Consider the following 24,604-nt stretch of genomic DNA (forward strand, 5'->3'; position numbering starts at 1 on the left):
ATGCAAAATCTTCCCAAGAGATTTCTAGTTCAGATTTGCAAAGCTACATGATTTCAGAGTTTGACTCAGCACCTGAAATCAAGGCTGTGGAGTCAAACAGGACGTAGAACGAATCCTCCCCGCCTCCAGGATTCCTGGGACTGCTCAGGAGTACAGTGACCGACCCATATACACCTCTGTTCATCCACCCCCTCCCACCTGCTCCACGCAGCACTTTGCCATCACGTCTTTCCCCCGACACCACGCTTCTCCATCACAGAAACAAACAAGGCCCCCAGGTCTCAGGAAATGTGAAATATTTTACTCACCTCCCTCCTTCAGACTCACACACAGTTGCTTTATTATATAACACTCCTCTCTGTAATTAATCAGCTTGAAAACTACTTAAAACTGCTTTGCAACAAAAGCTGCTTAATGAATTAGCTTTTAAGCCTGAGCAGAACCAGAAATCAGGTCAGATGCATCCCAGGCCAGCCCTCCAGCTTTCATTACCTAAAGCAATTAGTTCAATAATCGCTCTTATTTGAACATGTTATTAAATATGCAAATTGGGGCTGGAGTAATCAATAGAGATGGCTGGATACCCCCCAGGCTACCGGTAGGAAACTCTCTCAAGGACAAGGCAGTACAGGCAGAGATACAAGCGTAGTGGAAATACCCTCCCTGTCTGCATCTCCTCCCACACGTCCTAAGCCAGGTACGCAGCCCCGGCGGGGAGGAAAAGCTAAACCTGGAAAAAGAGAAATAGTTGAGAGAGGAGCACAAGGAGGTGTGAGATAAAATTAGGTGTGGGAACAGGGCTGGCTTAACTCACACCTTTTCATCCTCTCCTGCTTGGTCTTCCTGCTGTCCCACCCTTCCCACCATTATACTGCCGTTAACCCCAACTCCAGGCTCAGCCCCCAGCTCATGCACCAGCAGGGAGACAATAAACAGGAAGTGTTACTCATTTCTTAATACTCTTCAGATGAAGCATGTCTGCTCCCTGTGAAAAATCCCGGCTCTTGGCACCTGCAGGGTTAAACAGCTCGGGGCTTGCTCTGCTAGGGACCGTCTGCAGCGCAGTGCTGGGGCTACTTCCTCCCTGCTAGTGCTGAGCTTGGCCTGTGCTGCAAAACTCATCCTAAATAGCAGAGTGAGCTAGTCTACACCAAGCTCTGTCATCAGGCTAGATTGCTGCTGGTACCCCCAACTCGTTTGTTTACAGCTTGTTGCATCCTGAAATGCTTGCAACAGGCAGAAAGCCAGAGCAAGGTCCTGGAAGGGTCTTCCCAGTGATGCTTGGGAAGGGCAGTCATAGGGCAGAGGTGATTTTTTTCTAGCAAAACAATTTCTAAGCCTTCTTATTGCTATGGGCTGTCTCTACCTGTTCAGAGGGGAAGAGAGGACGGCGGGGAATAGCACAGGAAATCGACACACTTGCGGTTTCTTTTAATCTGCAAGCATCACTGTGTCAAGTTTCACACCTGAAGATGGTTGCAGCACTCTGGTTTCCCTTCATCTCCATAAGTACATCAGCGCTGCCCCCATTGTGCCGCAGCTCAGTGCGGGATGCTGTTTAATCCTTGCCCTTCTTCAAAGCCCCTTGTTCCCTTTGTGAGCAGGCCTTATCTCCAGGGGATATATTTATCACACTGGTCACTCCTCAGAAAGCAAACTTGGTGCCAATACAATTCCAACAGGCCATTTTTTGAAATAGAGTTTTATTAGGCACAACACGTTGATACACCTTACAGCACAGTGCAGTTCTCCCTCCATACAATTCATATTAAGGGCATTCTTTTTCCAAACCGAGCTAAGATGTGAGGATTATAACCCACATCAGGCAGTGCTGTTTATCCTTTTACACTGTCTTATTATTGGTGCATTTATTTGTTATCAATAAAATCCTTTCTGGAAAAATATCCCTGACAACTGTCCTTGTTCTGCAAAACCTGTGTTATTCACCTGATTTCCCTATGTTTTCCCTATTATGTTTTCCCCACGGTATTCCCCCAATTTCTAGTAGGGCTGGGCAGGCACTGCAGCTTTTCTATCAGTAGGGATACGATAGATTGGCCTCCTTTGCCCCAGCCACCTATTTTCAAGCAATCTGAAGTTACTTATTCTCTTTGAATCTCTTCTCTTCCATCAGACTGGACTATATTTGTCCATCAAGTCAAAAAAAAAATGTTTAGGAATGACAGACTGACACAGAAACACAAAACTGCATTAGCCTCATTTCCTTAGGAAACAAGACAAAATGTGGAAGAGGTAGAAAAAGAAAACTGAGGACAAGAAGTTACAGATATACCTGGAACACATCCCTGAGGACTCTCTTTGGCTTCTGCTTCGTAAAGCAAATGAATCACCAAGCTCATCTGCCTTGTAGACGTGGCACATCCTGCAGAATTCAGCACTAAGGTACAGCAGAGTGTCCTTTAAGCGTGTACTGGGAGAAAGCAAGATCAAGAAACTGAGGGGAGCACGCAAGCCCAGTGGTCAGTACTGGACATCTAAACATGAATTTTACACTTTCCTAGTTTTCACTTTCTCCCCCTGCTTCCACACAGCACCACCTGTACCCTGGAGCTACGCATTCGACAGCAATTTGTGCGCTCAAAATCCAGACCTAGATCCTAAGTCCATGAAGCGAGTCCACATCCGAGTGCAGACAGCAGACCCCGTGTGGCTCATAAAATGTGGAGGCTGAGGAACGGAGTAAAGGAGGTCTTAACGTCCTTAAAGAAGCTTCTGCTCATTGACGCTAAGCTAGTTTTAAGCTTAACAAAGCTATAGCAGCAGAACCTGCTCAAGATGCCAGGCTGTCCTGCACTGAGCTCTGTGCTACATCGCCGGCGGTCTCAGGTTGGCTGGGTTAAAATACTTCAGCTATATCTAACTTACTCCATACTCACTGCCACTGCTGCAGTGCAGACTTTCCCAAAGGCTAAGCAGTAGGAAGGCAGGAAGGACAAGCAAAGTGGCTGTGCAGGTACCCTGAGGAATACATATGCTATTTGCAGTATGTACACAGGTAAAAAAGGGAGCAAAATGCTTTAAAAGCCTTTAGGGGCTGAGCCAGAAGGTGTTAGCTAATAAACAAACAAAACTCTGGCGATCTGGAACAGAGCAGTTTCCGGAGAGGCCGAACTGACACCTCTGTGACCTGGAATAGTTAAATCTAACGCTGACACAGTGCTAGAAATATCTCAGCATGGACACTCCTTGAATGTCTGGCGAAGGGGCAGAATGTCCCGCAGGAAGCACCACACAGGAGCAGAACACCACTTTGCCCAAGCCTGAGAGCAGGCTTCCAAAAAGGACTAGGGGCAACTAGTTTGCAGATGCTTCCTAATGCATCTCACTGTATAATTTGTTGGTGAGGGAGCAATTCCCACAACCCAGATGACACATGTGAAGCCTGAGGGCGGTGAGCGAGATGGAAGCGTTATCCTTGCTGTGTGCGCTTCTAAAGGCTGGCTGCGATTGCTAAGCAGTGCCCCAGGCTGGAGAGCCATCCTCCTCCAGCAGGAACTTCAGTCCAAGAGATGCAGATGTTAGAGACCATTCACAGACAGCACAGCACTGAGTGAATTGTTAAGTAATAATTAAAGCAAGCAGCTCTGTCCTTGGGACAGGAGGTGCATCAGGAAACTTCTCTGTTTGGGCACAACAGTATAAGATATAAACAAAGATGACTCTGAACCACTGTCTCCAGGTGTTGCTCACATGCAAGCCCTCTCTGATATTTCCCCTTAAAGGGACACCCCTCGTGCCCTGGGTACCTGACACTTTCTCAGTCTCCTAGCTCCTTCATATAGGGATGCAGACCAGTTCCTCCATGTCCCAAAGATCTCTGAAGCAGCGATGTAGCCTTTCCTGTTTTTTGGAAAGTCCAGTCCATTTTGCTCCGTATCTGCGGCTCGTTCAGTGATGCTACACACTCTGTGTCAGCACGGATGCAAAAGCCAGTCATTAGTATTATCTTCCTCTATTATTTCTGAGTGCTGCAAATATGCCAGGCACTGAAACTCAAGAGAAACTTTCAGGGCCAGCTCTCCAGTTTAGCCTCTTAGACTTGGACAGTGTCATAAATACAGATAGTCAATGAGTACATCCAACTGTGAGTCCAATACTGCCAGTCACATTTTACTCTGATTAATGTATGCAGCCATATGTTAACTAAGATGCTCACTTGTATTTTAAGCTGGCTAAATAATTTTAAAAGTCATTTTTAAAAAATCTAAAATGTTGAAATGCTTTCTATTAAGTTTATTGACAATTCTGTTAAAAATCATCTTTTTTTAAATTTTAGAAATAATTCATTGCAAAATAAGGAAATGTTCTGGCCAACTCAGCTAAAGGTGAGAGAATGTTTTATAAAGGCAATTTCCAAATATGGAAATATCATTTCTGAAAAATGCCTTATATATTATGCCAGTGTAAATCTACTGCCTTTTTATCACTCTACCTTTTCTTGCTCCTGACAGCTGGGGTGAGAAGGTCTTTGAAGCTGTTTCCATCAATAGTTTCAACTGTAAAACAAACCCCATTTAAGAGGATGAAAGTGAAAAAAAAAAAAAGAAACAAAAGAAAGGGAATTAAAATGGTTGCCACACCAAGCACCTGTAGTTGAGGGGTGGAGCCACTACTGTATTACATGCTATGGCTACCAGCACCACTGTCTTAGCCTCTTCCTGCCTTTGGTCCTTTTACACTTTAGTTTGGTGTGTGAGCAGGGTGAAACTGAGACTTACTGACACAGTGACCAAGGGATCTGGCAGGTCTCCTATGACAAATGGAGCATCACAGATAATGCAGGGCATCAAATGCAATCATGCTGTAGTGATGCAGCCCAGTCCTATAAACCTCCTATCAATCATTTACACAAAACAGAGAAAATTACTTCCCACTTTGAAGCCTAAGATATTTCCCTTTCATTCCCTCCTTCCAAACCCCTCATGTCTTTGGAAGGTCTAGCGCTGGCCTCCCAGAGCGGGCCAGTCTTCTGCCATGTCAGTGGGAGTCCAAGCCGCCCTCCTCCCAGCTGCTTAGGGTTTTGGTCTTAATCCGGAGTTTGTGAGGCAGAGCAGAATAGCTTCGGCCCTTTGGGTGGTCTTCTGAAGAGCAGGACAGGCTGTGTAGGGGTAGGGGAGAAATTTTGGGCACTTGCTGCTCATCGTCTTCATCCGAGACCGTTCTAGTGCTTCCTTTGCTCACCTCAGTTAGGCTGGGGAAAGGGGACAAGAAGCAGGCGCTGTCTGACAAGGAGAAATGGTAGGCATATTTGTCTGGGCAGTGGTAATTGAGGAAAGGAGAGCAAACTGTGGCTCTGAATGCTGAATCAAGCCTTTTCGACTGGTGAAGGCTAAGGTCACCCTGGGTGCCCATGGGAGCCTGCTGTGAGTCATGGCTGAGGATATTTTTGGAAGGGCCAAAGCTTTTGCATGAAAAGTCAGCTGGCTCCAGCACCTTCGGCACAAAGCTGTTTGTCCTGAAGAAGCAGGAATCCCTAGCAAAGGACTCTGCCTCGGGAAACGAGGGGGGCACTTTGTGTCCTCTGAAATAAATTCCCAGCAAGTCCTGGACAGAGCAGCCCTGATGGGTGCTGGTGTCCGGGCTGATGAGCCCAAAACGCAGTTTCAGGGACAGCAGCTCTGTCCTGAGGATGGCATTCTCCTCACTGAGAGCAGCCAGCTGGGTCTCCATGGCGAAGTCATTAAGACGCCTCTTCTCCCGTGAGCGCTTGGCTGCCTCATTGTTCTTGCGCCTCTTTTCCCAGTACATGTTGTCCTTCTTCTCATCCGGCATGAACTCCCGCTTGCGCCGGGAGGGCCCACTCACCTTGTTGTGGAGGAACTTAGCCTTGCTGTGCTGAAGCCCAAGCTCGCTGACAGTGCTCAGTGGTGCCATAAAGTTTTCCATGGTCGCCAATGCACCTTGCGTTCTGCCAGTGGGAACCTCGGATGGCAGAACTAAAATATAAAACCGTTACCACTAAAGGTCTTATTAATTAATAACAATGAATACATTAATATAGCCATGGCATTGTTTTATCTGTGTTGCATTCACACCCAGGAACACTAAGACGAGTACTATACAAGCAAGTAATCTGAGGATGGTTTCCCTCAGTTATTTCTATTGTTTTGAAGCCATTACTTCAAAATATACTGTCAGCATATCAATGCACTTCCATCTCACCAGTGTCTGCAAAGTGAATCATGGGGTGCCCCAAAAATACGTATGATTGAGCAGGGAAAGAAAGGATATTTTTACTGGATCAATAAACAAATAAACATTTTGCCTAAATGAATTCAATCAGGAAAACAAAAATTGATCTTGCATACTACTTATCTCCCACTGATCTCAAACTGCCTTACAAAGGAAATAAGCCTCATTGCCCCTATATTACAGATAAGGCAGGCACAGGGAGGAGAACTGATTTACCTCAAAGTCACATGCCTTAGCAGCTGAAGCAGGAACAAAGACCTACTGCATCCCTGCTCAGTCTCATTTTCCCTCAAAACTCCAGGTCTCAGTCTGGTAAGCTGGTTTTGATGAGCACTGTGATTTTGATAGGTCTGTGAGCAGATGTGGATGAGCTCTATGAAAGTGCCATCCAGAAGTGTGCAAAGTACTTTCCTGTATATGCATGGCATCAGTGTGGCAGTAAGTACCAGCACAGCTAGAAAAGAACTAACCATGTGAAGATAATGACCATGGTAAAGATAGCATGAAAGACAAATGATACTGTAAATATACAAGCTGTGAATTAAATTAATATAGAAATCACAGGACTACTGCAAGCAATTATCATGGCAGACATCCCTACCTAAGCTATGAGTTTCTTGTAGCATTGGCATCTTCCAGGAAAACCAAATAAGGCCTCCTGCCTTCAGGCAGTCTGAGAGGGACTGCTCTGATTAAGCATCAATGTCTATAAAGTAAGCACTTCATCTGGTCACCTCAGACTCCCTCTAAACCCCACTGAGACCTGCTAAGGGAATTTAGTATGGAATATTTCTCAACCTGAAGTATGGGCTTACATTTGGTCAACTGAAATCTCTGGACTACTGTCCAGAAGGCCTAATTCTGAGAGCCCACAGGGACTAATTCAGATTTAGACACATACCTTGCAGGCACCTGAGGTGAGGTAAGTCACATCTTGTGAGTCAATAACTTAAGATTTGGGAAACTACTTCGCAGAGTCAAGGGGAGACAGTTTGTTACGACAGCCCTCCAGTATGGGTATGGAAGGAGTAGAGGAAGGATCCAACTCAGAAATATTCCATTTAGATACTGTTCAGGACCTAGGTCCCTTCTAGCAGAAAGCCAGGTCAGAGGGAGCAGCCGGGGCTGAGCCTGATGAGCTGTTACGTCTACAGGACTAGCCCAAAATGGCAAAGAGCAGCATGATTGTTTCACTTTGTTTGGTAATTAATGCACTGAAGCTTGGGTATTTGCCACATTTCCATCCCCACAGCCCTTACACAAGGCCCTTCATTGTAGCCTCATGACTACGTGACTATTACCCACTGTTACCCACGTGACCCACAAGACCAATGCACAAATAATTGTCAAAGAGCCCTCCACGCTTCCTTGCGGGTTACAATACACTTCACTAGCCCTGCAATACATGCATGGCAGTGCTCTGCCACGTCAAGTAGCTAGAATAATAATAGTACCTGTTTATAGAATTGCAAAGTGCTTTTCTGAGTCATGGGCAGAACATCAGCAAGGTTCCTGGTAGAGCTGGTCAGAGCGCTGCAGGAAGGAGGGCTGGCTGACATTTTCAGCTGAGAATGTGCCCCTTCTCCCAAGAAAAAAATTTTCTATTTGAAAATTGCCAAAACTCAAGGGAAAAAAAAAAACCAACACAACACTCAAAAGCCTAGCCTTTTTCAGTTTTTAGCCAGAAACATTCAATTTTGGCATTTTTGACTTTCAAACAAAGACCTAGTTAGTAATCAAATTACATGGCCATATTCAGAGTCTCAGGTGAAGCAAGAAGTCCAATTACTTTAGAAAGTCTGGACAGCCTTTCTGAAAATCAATACAGCTAATGATCAGCATGACTGATCAGCTCACATTCTTGCTAAATCAATTAATTATGAGTCACATGATTTGCTCTTTTCTTGCTGACAGAAAACCAGCTACAAGGAAATGACAATACCTAATTCAAAACCATTCATTCCTCAAAGCCTGATATCTCTTTAGGCAGGTACTGTACATCCCCCTGCACACAGAAGAGGACAAGTTCAATAAAGGACCTTTAGAGAGAGAAATGATAAATAGCAGTGTTTGGGCACTCCACCTGTTTTTCACAAGTATTCACACCAACACTAGTGAAAAGAGCTCACATATCTATGGAAAACATAATTCGTAAACATTGTCTGCTTAGAATTTGTTTCTGAAATTTTTTGGGGAAAATTTCTGGTGTTTTTCCCTTTCCAATTTTCGTGTAAAAGACCACATTTGAATAGTCTGGTTTTCCAGGAGTGATTAGCCATTTCTTAGGAATCTAGCTTCAGAAATCATGCAAAAGACAAAATTTTGAAAGCAGCGTGCTCTCTTCACTTTCTTGCATAGTGCTTTATGAAAATCGTATCACTTTTTAAGGTATCTACCTAGTACCCAACAAAGGAGGCATTAAAAATCACTAGTGGATTTTGAAAAATCAAGTAATGCACAAAGCCTTTCCTAGCCTAAAAATGCTTGCCTTCTATAGATGCTATTTGATTAACTATTTTGTTGCTTGCAGGCATAGATTTGGAGACCTTTAGTATTGGGAGGTGGTGATCTTTGCACAGTGCAGACTTGCAAAATAGACAAAACCACATCTCTGCTATCAGAATTTGCTCAGTATGACCAGTTTAAATCGGGACAAGTACCATGAAAGCAATCTCTGTGCAAATTAGTGTGATTTTGTAATTAAATACATCTGCAAAGTATTTATTTTAATTTAGCCATAACTCTTTGAGATCTTAAGCAGTGTGCAAAGGTTCTGAGGGTAACTAACAACCAAAACAAAAGAATCTCCTTTAGCATTAATATGTTTGGGGTAATTCCTCCAGTTTTCGATCAAAATTACTTCTGATCTCAAAGCATCAAAGGGAGAACATCACTGAGGATGCCTGTGGTTTCTGACAGCATCAAGATGCAGAAATATGCTATTGTTTCGGGGTTTAATCACTTACCAGGAATTTTTCAGGTTAGTATTTGACGTGACTTCTTTGTTGAATGAGTCAAAGATCAACAGGTGGCTCTTTCACTGCGTAAACTCATCACTCGCATTAGGGAATGTAGTTTGTTTTCTCCTTGTCCTTCTCTTGCTCCGATGCCTGTCATAAGGTGATCCTATAAGAGGAAGTTTAAGGTTACTGTAACCAACACTCATGGTCCAACATAGCTGTGAAACATTGAAATGAAAGGGACCCAGAGTAAGCGTGAGACAGGACAGAAAAAGTCACAACCAACCTGAACTCTTCCTTCCAGCATACTCATTCCAGCTCATTTGTTTAACGCTTTTCACATTAGTTTAACCCCTCACACTTTAACTCACTGTGTCAATGTGGGAGTTTTCTTAGGACCCCAAATCAGGGGTGCCAGGATTGAAGCAGATGGGATGTGAAATCATGCAAAGGGAGTGTTGAGGCTAGGGAAGAGGCAGGAGTCAGGCTGGACAGAGGGCACAGTAGCACTTGCTGGGGGGGGGGAGGGGGGCGGGGAAGGTCTGGGGCAGGTGGTAGGAGAAGTGGGAGGCAGAGGAAGTACTAATCGGAGGCAGGATCTGGCCTTTTAAGGGCAAGGGATGAAATTTTAGCTAGCAAAAGCATTGTTTGAGGCCACAGAGCCTAAACTCTACCTGTTATTTATATCTGCAGCCACAAAGTCTCACATATACCCATGTGACATTCATCTTGGGAGGCTCTCCATGAGTGCAGACTCTAGCAATTCAAGTGCACCAGATGTCACACTACTTGAACCCATGAGGACAAGTGGAAACATTAATATTAGTAAATACGGTAGAAGCATTTTGGTCGAGTGCATTTTGCAACCAACATTTCCGAAGATATCTTGGTACCTATTGTTTCTGCTGCTATAAATATGGAAGACAATTACTAGTGAGATTCTGCTACATGTAAGTCTTGCCAGAACATCAGCCACATGCTGTTTTATCTGCATCCCGACTGGAAGAAAAAGCACAAAAAATGTTGTAAAATAATGATAGCCCTTCAATTTCCACCTCTTATTTGCACTACTGCTGTTAGCTCCGTTCACATACAGCATCTTTCTGAAGCCATGCCTATCTGGAGAGAGCAGCCTTTGAACTTTTCCACTCTCTGTCTGTCTGCTCAGACAGATAGGAAAGCCACGTTTTTCCTATAACCACTGCACTGTTACATACACAAAAACATGCATTAAAAACTATATCCTTACTACCTCTACACTATATCTAAGTAGTTATGCTGCTGTCCAAGGACAGAAAAGTTGATGAACTTGGCAAAGATTTGACTCCACGGTTAAATATCTCAATTATCCCTTCAGCCTGTATGGGATCTTTTGGATCTCCGCAAGGGATGCTTCTGGTTGTGAAGAACTGATTGTGCAATGTCTCAGTGTAATGCATACACTTAAAGCATTTATGCCTCTGTGAAAATGAGGGTGCATTTGATTGAGGTTTTCCTATATATACTCTGTCTGGTCACAAGATCCTCATTTCTGATAAAATTGCCTTTCTTCCACTAATAGAATGCCACATTGGGGCTCAGGCTTTAGAGGTTTGGTTCAGACCTATCTCCCCTTCTTCCTCTTACCTCCACGCTGAGCAGCGTATCAGAGCAAACTCTGATTAATTATATTTTTCAGCAGGTTGTACAAAGCTCTCCAGCAAAAACTTACATCTAGCAGGAACTGATTCACTGCAGATCTACAAGATGATATACGCTTTTTAAAAACAAAACATACTGCCTCATAAAACAGCTGGTAAATCTCACTTTTCTGTGATCAAAAGTCAGGACCTCCCCTCTCAAATTACTTCATTCTTTTTCCCAGAGCTGTGAAGGGCAACCCAGAAGAGTCATAGATATAAAAAACTATTTCTGTACAAAGAAATGATCACTCATTATTTCTCAAGAACAAAGAACACACACTGGTGTTCTCAGTATTTCACAGTAACAAAAGGGAAACATCTTTATACGTCATATAATTAAAATCTGGAATTTGTTGCCACAGGATACTGTAGCCACCAAAAGTAGAAGTGGGATCAAAAAAAGATTACACAAATTTATGGCACACAGGACGACCGAGGGCTATTAAACAAGATGAACAGGATGCAATTGCAGATTGCTATAAAAAGAAAATAATTATTTCATAGACACCCTGTTTCTTATGCCCCCCTCCTGACTGTCCTGTTAGAGGCTATTGTCATAGAAAAAAGATCAAGCCAGGTAGAAGTTTGAGATGACTCAGTATGACTGTTCTTACATCCTAAAATACTGGTTGACTTTGGGTATTAAATAAATTTCCAGTGAGTGGGTTATAAAGGTTGTAGAACTGAACCACAGTTGTGGTGTCATCTTTTCTTTGAATGAGAACAGAGGGTGAATAGAATTACATACAAAGTTCTATCATTTTAATATAAGGAATACCTGTATTTTTTCTTTTCAATTTATTCATTTTCAATATATGAATCTAAATTTTACTACTACTCAGTATGACTTCACTTTGCATAAGTTGCAAAGTTTTTCTTAAATCTTTGCATTTCTGTTTATTTCCCCCTATTATATCACAAATTCACATGTGCAACCACTGATAATATTTCTACGCTTGAAATCTCCTTTGAAAAAAGGAGCTGGGAGGGGTATTCTTAGTCAAGAACAAGAATCAGAAGCCAAGCATAAATCTACATATATTTACATTAAATAGGAAGAATCAATGTAATTTAGAAGTCCCTCATTGCATATAGTGACTTAGTATATCTTCTCCAGGCTAGAGACTTCTTTTCTATATCCTGAAGTGAAAATCTATTTTTTACAACAACAACAACAAAGCCTAGCACAGGATAATCTCAAATGGTTTGATTTGTTGTAATATTGATGTCCTTTCCCATGACATGGACACATTTAAGCACATAGTGTATATTTGATTTTAAGTATATCTTTAAACAAACAACTTTACCTTAGTGAAAATGGGAACAGAATTTGGGATTTAAAAGTTCAAACAGGCACAGACTTTGCCGAAGCTACTCTTGCCTTATGTCAGTATAAATCAGATGATAGTTGTCCATTTTTTCCCTCTTCAGTTACACCAGCTGCGATTAAATCAGAACTCAGTTGTTAATCTCGAGTCACTCTGGTACATCAGTATCTAACCCACAGGAGTTATTCAGAACTTGCACTGATAAAATGAGATAATAAACAGGCCTCAGTGAGCATGGCATGATTTACAAGAGAAACCTCTGAAAACTTCTGCCAGGAACACCATCCTGTAGACACACTGCACAAAATTATAAGCACAACATTAGTAAAACAGTTTCATACTTCTCTACTGCTTGTTAACTTTAGTAATAAGAAAAAAAGTCTGTGGTTTGGTAGTATCTCACAGTACTCTAAACACTCTGCCTATTTAAGATAAAAGGATACCATTCTAATTACTCATGTTCCTGATTATTTCACATTCATACTAATGTAGTGGTTAATAGTTGATATTGAGGGACAGGTATTATTCACTTTTCATGTTTCAGTGGGAGACAGCATGGTCTATCGAGTGAAGCAGACAGAAAAGGGGAAAACAGATCACAACCTCATGATGTGTATTCCCGAGCTCCAAGACAACTACTTCTACGATTGCTACTCATGGAAGAATCGTTCGTGCTGGTGAAGCTTTAAACTCACATTCAAAGCAAAATTGACTCAGAAACAACTAGAACATGCCAAAGTCACAAAGCTGCCGTGCGTCTATTTTGCAGCAACACAAATGATTGTTGGCTCACAATGTCAAATGTTGCTGCAACTCTGTCAATGTACTGCAATGCCTTTACAGACAGATTTTCAAAATTGAGCATTTTCACCAACAGGCCAGGTTTTAAAAAAGTCTGGCTCCACTGAAGGTTTGCACTCAATTAGGCATTTGTTTGAAAATCAGACTCTTAAGACCTAGTAAGGATTCTCTGGTGTGGGCAGCTTTTGAAACCTGGCCCCAGCCACAGATGCTACACTCTTGAAAATTAAACTCTTCTCTACAGATTTGGAGTCCAAAGGATATTTTGAACTTTCAGGAGAACTAAAATTCTAGGCTCATGGAGATTAAATCATTGCTTCTGGAGCTTAACTACAACAGGTTGCTTTTTAGGGGCTTGGCAGAATCATAATTTTGTATTTTGGTCTTGAGATGTAGGACTTTGACCCATACAAACCTACCCAAGCTTACCAAACTACCTGCCACAGAACTGTCTGCAGCTTAAGCCGTATAAGCTTTTTTTCAGCTCCTCAGTACTTGTGGCCAAAGGCCACACCACTAAAGCTGCATTGCTTACTGTAACCAGCCTCAAAACTAGCTCAGGTATGACTCTGCTTGGAACAACCAACCTCTGAATTTTACTCTGGATCTACAAAGGACCACAAGACTGGAAATGTACTGATTCTTAAAACCTCAAATGTTACTGATGATTCTTTCTTTGCAAACTAGAGTTTTGCAGCTCATAGTCGGCAAATCCTCCAGTCTGTGCTGGTGCAGAGTAACAGTACTTCATAGCATTTGCTCCGTGCAACTTACCTCTGCGCCCGAGAAACCTACTTTCAAAACAAAGGCTCAATATGCCCCAGAAATGCACTTTTTTTTCCTCTAGGAAAAGATTTTAATGAAAGTCCTTTTTTTTCCCCCTTGCTTTATTCCATACTTTTGAGTGGAAAATATTGATTTTGCAGTAAATCATACTTGGCTGGGATAGCTTAGTTGAATTCTGAAATACTGTGTTCTGAAACTCAAGTGTTTCAGCAGAAGACCTAAAGCAATGAAATTCTTAGATATTTGTTGGCTCATCTTCGCTGATTTTTTTTTATGATTACTGAAATCTTCTTTGGAAAGCAGACTGCCTGAAAAATGGACTGGATACAACTCTATGAGTATTGGTTTTGATATTTTTTACCAGGATATTTTTAGTCATGTTGTTCTTCCAGTTTCAGCACCTACAGGTGGCCTCTGCTCTGAGAACAAACAAAGCATGAATAACTGAATTGTGTCCTTTTAAAGTCCCTTCTCTCTTGTCATTTCTACACTGTACAACGCAGTGTAGCACAGAGATACCTGAGCTATTTCATTTAGGCACAACCTTGCTGAGATAGACTGGAGCTCCCCCAAGCTAATTCATGCCACCCTTGACAAGATCAATTAGACTATGCTACCGCAGCCAGATTGCTTCTACCAACATAACTGCTTTACTGAGCGCACGCTCCAGCGCTATCATAGTACAGAGCACTGTGTTTTGTAAAGCTGTAACACCTTGTGCAGTGTAAAAGGGCTGGGGTTAAAAGGATTTAGGACAAGAAGGCAAGCTTGCAACAGGGTTCTGAATATTTATGGACTGTGAGTGCTGCTCCATTCCCCATTTAAGGAAACAAAACTATGCCTGCGAATAAGGACAAGCTAAGGATTTGCAGGACCAGACCTCAAATTGTATCAGATTTGTGTCACATGGCTTATAGAAAAGCCATAAATAACACAAAAATATTATTGTACGTAGCACTGTAGGTGAGAGATATGAACCTGCTAACTTGTGTGTGCATTCACTTATTGTAAGTGTCAGCTTTTGGCCTTTTGTGCTAACAGGAACTGCCAAAGTGTGGCTGCGTTTGCCATGGTGCAATTCAGGCATAGGTTTGTGCAAATCCTTAGGCCTTCACTCACATGATTAATGGGAGAACAGAATTAGCCCAGATGCTAATACGGTTGGTTACGGTCAAACAAGCAAATGCTCGTTCATTGTCTGCTGCTCTCGGTACGTGCAGACCTGCAGATGCTGTCTGCCTCTCTCTGCCTACCCAGAGGGATGGAAAATTCCATCTGCTTCATACTGAAGCTGACAAAAACTGCTGTTGCAACGGTTTCTTTAAAAGTGAAGACTGATTCACGAAGATAAGCTCGTCATTATCTGAAGGTTATCCCAGATGTGACAGTAATGCCTCGTTGTGAAGAAGAAATGAGATGCAGTCTACACAGTAAGCCCCTTTCGCGTCATAGAGCAAGAACGTCATTGAAGGCTGTGACGTCCATGATGCCTAAGCGATGCTGACTTTAGTAGGGCTGTCATTGATTTTAGCAAGTCGGTGGCTTTCAGTCTTGGCAATCGGAAGTCAAGAACCAATAGGAAGGAATTTGACACATTTCTAACCTTTCTTAGGTGTGATCACCAGTGATTAGCAAGTCTCAAGGAGACATGAAATCCCTATTTTAAAAACTGGGTGGAATCCCTATTTTAAAAACTGGGTGGAATCATTTCCTAATGAAAGAGCCCTCCACTCTCTACAAGCTGCAAAGATCACATTGTCAGAGAGTTCATAACAACAGTTTAAAAGGAAAAGCAGAACAAAGCCTGCTAAAAACAAGGACCCTCCCACACCTTTTCTAAACTACATTCTTCACCAAACTCCAGCCACCAGGAAAGAAAGCAGCCTCCCACAGCTGATGTTCCTGAATCCTTCCTTCATCTTTTCAAGTACGTGTTCCGAAACAACCAAGCCAAATACTTTGCCCAGCCAATGAAACGTTCAAGACCTGCCTGATCCCTCATCCTCCTGCTCATCGCACATTATAAAATATTCCTGATTTTAGAAAACCATATGAGGCCCCCCATCTGCTGCTGAGCTGTAGCAACACAGGTAGCCAGTAGAGCTCCATGGGGTTTTGCTAACCCAGCAGTGCTGCCATCCATACTCCAGGCATAAAAAATGATTTTGCTTTAAGTGGGCAAACGAAAGGCATCAGTCCCCTTCCCTGCTCCTAGCTGCAGCATGAGCACCTCCAGTATGTAGGACTGATCACAGCATCCCGTTATTGAACTTATTGCAGGTCCTAAATTAAACTCTTCTCATCGCTTACCCTTTTGTTTCAGAACGAGAAACTGATGCTCATAAAATAGAAGCCATTTTCCCTAAGATATCTAGAAGTAAGGAGCAGATCAGGAGTGGAGCATATCCATGAGCGCAAATTTCTATGCATGGTGCCTTTCTCATTATTTTCTGGTAGGAGTGCTCCCATTCTTGTGTTCTTCTGCAGGAGTCCTGTCAAAGGAACTGATGCACTCTGAAAGCTTTTCTTTCTCTTTTTAAAGGAAATAAGCTGTCCGTAATGGCTCGTCCTGCTGGGCCTCCTCCCCTCATAAGCGTGTGTGAAGGGCACCCACTACGGAGCGTGATCGCATCTCTCATTCATTAATTGTTAATATCAAGATTTTCTGTCAGAGGTTTCCCTTTCACTCTGTTATCACAGGAAATAAATGAAACTTTTGAAGATTTTGCAAGGCAGAGTCATGCATTGGCCACTTTCTGCCTGAGTTTCTATAATACACAGAATTGGTGACAAACCCACTTGTACTAAAGATGAAACTCTTCATTTCAGTCCCAACTCATTGAGTGTCTCTGGCTCCAAAGCAAATGAGTCTTTATCAGCACTTAATCAGATTCACAATACATATTTCTGGGTGACTGAAATGCAAATGTTTGTGTGTAAACTCACATAGTCCAGTCCTAGAAATAATTTTCCCAGCCTAAAACTGATTGCTGCCGTTTCTTTTTATAATCATTGGAAGAGAAAATAAGGATCTAAATTAGGACTTGGATTTTAACTGAAACCACACTGGAGTCAAATCTGGAGTCCCTCCTCCAACGCTGCACAACTCAATCCAGATTTCTGCCAGACCAGCAGAAATCAGAAGCCAGGATATAATGGTTTTTTTTACAGAAATCAGCAATAGAGAGTGAACGATCTCCTCCATCCCTTGCAATATTAATACACATGGTACAATTTCAGTAGATGTAAGCAGCAGGAATTTTACGTTAAATTGCTCGACCGCACGAGAAAAGAGAGAAAGATCTCCTTCCTTCTCAAAACGCAAAGCTAAATTCTGCTGTGAATTACACTTGCTCAGACTTACTGCACAAGTTGGAAAAAGGAGGAAGCTGTAGCCTTTGCACAGATTTCAACCAGACACACTTCAGTTTACTCCCCGAAGCTTTTTCTCTTGCCAGGAGCTCTTTCTTTCTCAAAGATTCCCAGGAGCATGGGAGCAGTCCTAGCCCCCCTGGACACTGAAATTCAGGGAACACTTCACCTCCCACAGTCGCCACAGCCACATTGACGGTGGAACATGGTAGCTCAGTATACAACCCATGTCAAAACAATCACCTAGCCAGGATGTGGAGAACATTCCTGCAGCCAGTGGAAACTGTGAGAGAAAATCCAAGGAGAAAGGGTAAAGAGCACAAACTGGATTGTGCTCTGAAGGCTTGTATTTCAGTGCAAAAAATCAGGCCAGGAACCACAATGAGAAGGCCAGTTCCTTAGGTCCTTCCTTGCCGATGGACTGCTGTTTTATAGTCATTCATGTGAAAAATGCTGAAAGTCGCCAGTTAATATGACTTTCATAATATTTGGTGTTCTCTTGAAAGCCGCTGAGAACTGAAGTCACTTCATTAGGTAGAAATCTCAGCTTTCAGTTACAGGAAAACATGTTTGGATGCAAACAAAGGACTAAAATTGTAACACCCTGGAGTCTCAAATACACAAAGGCAGATAGAAAGCTTCCCTTCAATACAAAAATAACAAAAACAAAACCTCTTCACATTCTGATTTTACCTCTCAACACCACTTGATTTTGGAACCAATTCTGAAATTCTTAAAAACATGTTGCAAAAAAGGCATCCTTTTAAGTTAGAGCCGAATGTTTTCTTAGAACAGCTCATGATTTGGAGTCTCTTTATTATGAGACTGCTTTCCGGACGCACCTCAAAGAATGCATGAGTTTAAAAAGGGGTCTTTTTAAATGAAGCCTCTTAAGTTTGGCAAGGAGAAATGTCAGTGCTTAGATGCATTATTCTTTTCTGAAATACTGCCCAGTCTCTGCAGATGATTGCACTAACACGGGCACAGAAGTCTTCCTATTGCTAATTATTGTGATATTATTTTCTGGTAAGCAGAGATGCTAGACTTGTGATAACCGGCATGTAATAATAACTGTCTTCCTCACACAACTTTCGAGTATGCTCATCGCCTGCCTTCAGTACATTATTCACAGTCTACACTACTGGGATAGATCCACCTTATAATATAATGGGCAGATTTCTGCCTACTCAGTTATTTCCAGTCACATTCCCTTTAAATCTTGAACAATCAAAAGCAATGCTGGCTACTAATCAGTTTTGATATTACCCTGTTTAAAATGTCCACACCTCATATATGGAATGGTTTTGGATTATGGATACTTGAAAGTTTCAGCTACAATTACATACAAAGACCAGAATCCTTCATCCAAAGTTTCATTTCCCCCTCTGCCTCCCCAGCCCAACCAGAAAGAATGCAACAAACTGAAAATTTGCACTTTATACTGCTTCAGTCTATATACTCATAATACACTCATTTTTGCATGGTACATTAGTAAACATGCTGGGGACAATTTTTGAGACAAAAGCCACATAGACTTGGAGCACAAAATCTCAGCCATCATCATTACCCTTCAATATGAGACACAAACTTGCATCCCAGGTCCAAATTCTGCTGTTAGAGGGTTCAGCTATACAGAGCAGAAGAAACCATTTTTTGCTGGGAATGTTATAAATACACAAATCTGTGTTCTGCAGACTGAAGTTGCAGTTTGATCTCATTACACTGTCTAGATGACTACTGTCCCTCTGTCTAGTTAAATATATACCTGAATTCCCTTGTCAGATGCAAGATTGCAGCTCACATTGAAACATCCTACAACAGAGCTGCATGCGGTGCTCTTTCCATGGCTGAACCGAACATCTGAAAACCTGTTTCTATGAAGTCAAGAGAAAGCATTTTGTTTTTATCTGAAATTAAATGTTTCAAGATGACTAATCGCTTTTCTCTCTTAAAGAATTGATTAATTTCAACATGAAAACACCATCTTGAAGTGAAAATGCACAACATTTTGTTTTGGTAAATTCAAAGTAGAACTTGTTTAGAAGGATTTTGACTTTTCCTAGAAACAGCTTCCACTTTTTAGTGAAATTATTTTCTAGTGAAACAGAACAGTTTGGGGGTCACTAATATGTCATTGGTTTTTTGAATTGTAGTATGTTTCAAAAAATTCACCCAGCTGTAATTTGTGAAGTCTACAAATATCCAAGGGCAGATTTTCTCTCCTGCCTTTGTAGTTCTTATTACATTGTCAAACAATAATGATGCACATTATCGTATAGAATATGTTAATTTAAATTTGCAAAAATAAAGAGTACGCTTCAGAACCGGTGGCTTCTGCTAGACCAATCTGCTTCCTAATATCTGTAATGACAAAAAATACAACTTGCAATAGCAATTAAAGCAATTTTGCTCCCATTTTCAGAAATGACCTATGAAATTCAGAAGCCAAACTTTCAGTGAGAAGAAATGGGACGTAGGACTGTAGTGGTAACAATCTTGGGTTACAACATATTTTTTTAAAATATTTAGAGATATAGGCATCTAAATCTCACAGGAAATTAACGAGCCTTCTGAATCTGGTGAACTGGAAGGTTGAATTGTGTTATGATTCAAGAAATCCCAGAGCCAAGTGGGAACGGAGGTAAGTCCATGCAGACTTTGCTGGAGTACAAGGTGCAAGGATCAGCGGAAAAGAGGAACAGACATTATCAAAAGTGTAAGAGACAATAGCATGAACTATAAAAGAAAAGAAGAAAACATTAGAACCAGTGCTTTTTAATCCTTTCGTAAATCTAGTCAACACGCCCCGCTGAACTCTTAAAATCAAGGAGATTTTGCAAATTGGACTTTTAAGGAAGAAAAGCATCTTTTTACTTTTTGGCTAAGTAAGTCCACGCCAGTGTCATCAAAAGTCAGTAAATGGGACAGGAAACTTACTTCCTTCTCCAGTTTTTCATTTATTTATTTCATGATAGAACACTTCTGAAAAGAATTTCACTATAAATCTTGGAAAAGTATTTTTAGCATGCATTTGATATTAATTTACTATTACTGTGTGCCTGCTAGCAATAGCAAGATTCTGTAGCTTCAGCTGGATTTTATGTTGCTTATATAAATAACCAAGCAATTACAAATGGCATATTGAGGTTTGGCAGATTTGCAACATTCAGACAGATATGTATCTCTGTCATATATTCGAATCACCAGCTCTTTCAACAAATACACACTGTTTCATTAAGTTGCATTTTAAATCTACAATCTTACTGCTTATGTAGAAGGGGAAATTTGGTTAATTCCACAGAATTCAGAAGAGCAGTTTCATTTTCTTTTGCATATCAGCTTTTCTCTCTGAAGTTTTCTCTACTACATAATACTTAGGATGACTGTAAAGCATACCAAGAATATTTGTTCTAACATTAGGCAAACAGCAAAGAAAGGTCTATTGCTATTACAACTATCTGAAAGATATTACGGGTCTGAGTCTGCCATGATTTTTTTGTGACAAGGGATATACAAGTTGCCCCAGCGTTGGCACCCAGTGGAGGGATGGGACGGCTGGAATGACTGCTCTAAGATAGTAGGACATTTCTTTAGGAGTACTTCTAAAGGCCTATTGACAATACATTCCCAATCCCTTTGCCATTTAGCTAATGGTAAACAACGATAAGAAGAAACTCCAGGTCATTTTTGCCTGCAGGAGAGGAACTGTAGCATTTTGCAGTTCACTGAGAGCCAGTAGGAAAAGTGGTTTCAAGGCACAGCCTTTGGCTTTATACTTACAGACATAAGACAGTAAGGGTTCAAGCCGTGGATGCAGATTTCTGTGTGATTTTAAAGTGCTTCTAACCCCAAAGGCTGCCTCTGAAATGGAGGTTTGTGAACACTTTACGTTCATGACTATAATATTTATCACACCCTGTAATTAATCTAATTAAAATATTTTATGTTTTAATTTCTTCACTGTGAAAGTCATTGTTTTGCTGCAGCAATAAAGAGAGAGCACGAATCCTGGGCAGAAAAAGATGGATTAAATAGTCTCGTTCTTTGCATGAAAATCTCATGACAGTTGTCAGCCTGAGAATTCAAAAGCAAAAGTACCTCACCACAAGCTTCAGAAATAACACACAATAATTTACACCTCCCTCCAAGTAGAATAAAGGTATATTACCTGACACCTGCCTTTATACAAATCCCCTGAGTGCCTTCACAATAGTGTTCTCTTTTTCTTTCTCTCTCAAACTTGTTTCAGAGGGAGAAGTCTGAGGAGGACAGGGGGAAATGACAGCAACTCCTCCCCTGTCTTCGAAACGAGATGCAAAGGCTTTTTCAAAGCAAGAGAGGAAAAGGCTTGCCCCCAGAAGCTTTGTGAACTGAAGAAACACATTATAAGCTGAGCAATGACAGAAAGAAACAAGCAGCACTGCATGGCGCTGGTAATTTGTGACAAGTGTTCAATGCCTGGATCATTCAAATTTTGTATCCCCTGTCTCTGTGCTTCTACTGTCATAAGGGACATAGGGAAGGACATATATACATCAGCATCTGCCTGTATGGAGTAAGCAAAGAGAAATCCAATTTTCAAATATTCTGTTTTCACACTGGCTTTGAAATAAAGGATGAGGTTTTCAGAACAGGGTTTGCAGCTGGGGCCTCAAGCATTTTGAAAAACTGGCCAGCAGTGTCATAGGAGGATTTTAAAGGGAGGAGAAGAGGATGAGGAGACAGGGAGAGGGAAGCAAAAGGTTTTAAGCTCATACAAACCAGGTAGAAGAAAAACAGGTTGTGCTTTCAGTGCAGGCTCTCTAGCTTAGGAAGTTCACAGCAGAACTTGTCCTGGTTAAATCACAGAGTGGAGCAAATGCTGTTACCATAAGGGACCTCCGTGACAGGAGCTTTTGCTTGGCATTGACAAATATACACTCCGTAATAACCACTGGTGTAACTGAGGCCAACTGCCTCTCCCTGCCTCGCAGTCTCAGCAAGCTGGGCTTAAGCCTGGGCATGCAAACGGCTCCCTCAGCCCAGAGCTGGGTCCATCTGCCAGCATAAGGGTCGCTGGCAGGAGGCCGCCCCATGACGAAGCCACATTTCTACAGGGCTGCTCTGCAGAGGTACGGCAGACTCCTCTTGTTGGAGCTGCAAATCCAGCACCTTAAATGCACTGCCTTATCATCACACACTACTGCTGCGCTGGCTGCGCCCAGAGAGATGCCAAGTGATGCTCTAGAAATGACAGAAAGCGTGCCCGCTGCAGGAAATAAACTCTTCCTTAGTCCCACAGCCAGCCAGGCGCAAGCACGTGAATGATGGCGCTCCTGGCACTAGCCGGAGAGCGAGCCAAGACCGACAAGCAGGACAGAGCAGGCACCGAGAAGGTCCCGCTGCTACAAACATGGCAGAAGCATACAACAAACTCAAAAAATACAATCTCCTCCATCACTACGGATGGGAAGCAAAATTAAGGAGCGAGATATGAGGCAGTGCAAGATGGTGAGGGCACGTGCACACACCTGTGTACGCACGCAGGTGTGTCTGTGTGCTGGGAGGCATGGCGGGGAGCAGGGTTAAATGTCAGGAGTTTAGGGAAAGAGGTAAATCCAGGGGCAGGGAAGCATAACGTTCACGGAGAGATTACAGAAGGAAACACAGAAGGAAAAAATAACAGGAATTTTTGCTTTGAAAGTCTCCCATGTCCCAGGAAAGCTGGTAGGGGGCCAGGGACGAGCCCTGAAATGGTTTCCTGGCAGTGCTTTTGCTGCTGCTTAGCCCCACAACCACCAAAAAAGCCCCTATGCTATTAATCTACTGACACCGAGCTGTCACGGACTTACCTTCGGGGACCAACGCAGCCACGGGGAGTCAGCAGGCATCAGCTCCTGGTGCCAGAGCCGCCTGGTGAGGGCGAGCGGGGGAAGATGAACTCCTCTTCTGCCTGACGCTGCCACCCCACCTGCTCGATCCTGTCCAGAGAAACATGTCAGTGGGTGAGTGAGGACTTTTTCTTGGTTGCTTTTTTTTTCCCTTTTTTTTTTTTTGGACACCCCCTCCACCTTTTTTTTTTTTGGCATAACCAGATCTTCGGAAAGCGGGAGTCATGCCGCAATTACGTAAGAGCCAAGAGCCGGTGACAGGGCAAGCGGCTTTGCTCCAGGGTGAGGTGGGCCCCGCCAGCGACGACGACGCAGCTGCTTTCTAGTTTTCTCAGAGCTTCCCGTTAGCGTTTACCCTGAAAACAGCCGGCAGCTGAGGCGGCGAGCGGGTGGCCTCCCTTCCAAGCCTCAAGTTTTAAAAAACCGGTGTCGGGGTTGAGTCACTCAGGAACCGAAGCGATGCGTGCTTTATAAACACGGCGGGAGGGAGAAAGAGAAACAGTGAGAGGCGTGAATGGCTGGGCAGAAGGAGAGCTGAGGTTTTATATACATATATATAGAGAGAGAGAGAGAGAAGGAAGGCAAAGCGATGTTCCTGATAGATGCAGTGAGATAAATCACAAATAGGTCCGGAGGAGCCCAAACAAATCAGGTTTCCCACTGCCCCGAGGCACCTCACGGCCCCTCCCTGCTCCTGGCAGGCGGGACTCTGGCTCCACCACGTCCCCACCAGCCGCCTCCCATCTCCTCACCCGTTTATCCACCTTCTCCCAGCTGCAGTGTTTTTTCACCCACCCCTATGGTGGTCGTTGCCAGCCTGGCTGCTGGAGAAGGGGCTCAGGCCCTCGTCACGGGCCAGCCGTGGCGCTCCTGCAGCCGCCATTTTAGGCTTGGGGGCCCTGTGGGTGTCATGGCGTAGCGGAGGCCTCAGTGAAATGCTTCCTGCTCGCCGCCCCACCGGACACGGAGGCCTGCGCCCCACCACCGGCCCCCTCGGTCGGCTGCTGCTGGAGGCGGAGGCCCGGCCCAGCAGGCCGCGTAGGACCGTCCTGCTGCCTGCTGGGAGCAGCCAGGGCGGGGGTTTTGCCCCAAAATCCCCTAATCCAAATAAAAGTGGCTGCCCGGGGGCTCTCTGTGTGTCACACAGATGTTGTACCCGGTGCTGTCTCCCGCCCCATCTGCATGCAAGAAACCATGCTCCCTTGCAGCTGCTTTTGGCAGAAATTCTTCAGCTCCCGACCGTTTCTTGCGCAGAAATGGCTGCGCTCGCAAGGTATGTGAAAGGGTTTAATATGCTTCATTCATTCATTCATTCATTTATTTATTTATTAAGCAGACTGGAATATTTATGGCTTTCTTCCTTCACATAAAAGCAGTTGTACTGTTGGCGCGTACTTTTGTGTTAAAACAGCACCTCGTCGGCCCGTCGTAGGAAGTCGCTGCGCGGCGGCCTCCTGCCAAAGCCGCGTAGCATGTGGTTTGCTTACAGCCCGCCGACCGGCCAAAGTCCGCATAGCCCCCAAACCAGTGCACTCACCACGAACTGGTACTGCCTCCGTGCCTCAGTTTCCCTGTTAAATGTGAATGTTAAT

At 43.1% G+C, this 24,604-nt stretch overlaps 1 protein-coding gene across 5 annotated transcripts; it reads right to left on the reverse strand.

Moving 5' to 3' along the window:
• Positions 1-1,725: 1,725 nt before the first annotated feature.
• NFILZ (NFIL3 like basic leucine zipper) lies at positions 1,726-23,446 on the reverse strand. Of its 5 annotated transcripts, XM_068920153.1 has the most exons (5): positions 23,368-23,446; positions 22,974-23,102; positions 9,180-9,339; positions 7,668-7,792; positions 1,726-5,957 (listed from the first exon to the last, which is right to left on the reverse strand). In XM_068920153.1, the coding sequence occupies exon 5, from the start codon at positions 5,905-5,907 to the stop codon at positions 4,999-5,001; it is 909 nt and encodes a 302-aa protein (XP_068776254.1). In that variant the 5' UTR covers positions 5,908-5,957; positions 7,668-7,792; positions 9,180-9,339; positions 22,974-23,102; positions 23,368-23,446; the 3' UTR covers positions 1,726-4,998. The 5 variants fall into 5 exon arrangements, with proteins under 5 accessions (XP_068776254.1, XP_009665475.2, XP_068776256.1 ...); XM_009667180.2 differs by lacking the exon at positions 7,668-7,792; XM_068920155.1 differs by lacking the exons at positions 7,668-7,792; positions 22,974-23,102; positions 23,368-23,446 and adding exons at positions 20,923-21,003; positions 21,311-21,355.
• Positions 23,447-24,604: the final 1,158 nt, after the last annotated feature.

The sequence above is a fragment of the Struthio camelus genome, chromosome 26 (assembly GCF_040807025.1).
Source record: "Struthio camelus isolate bStrCam1 chromosome 26, bStrCam1.hap1, whole genome shotgun sequence".
NCBI classification, from domain to species: domain Eukaryota; kingdom Metazoa; phylum Chordata; class Aves; order Struthioniformes; family Struthionidae; genus Struthio; species Struthio camelus.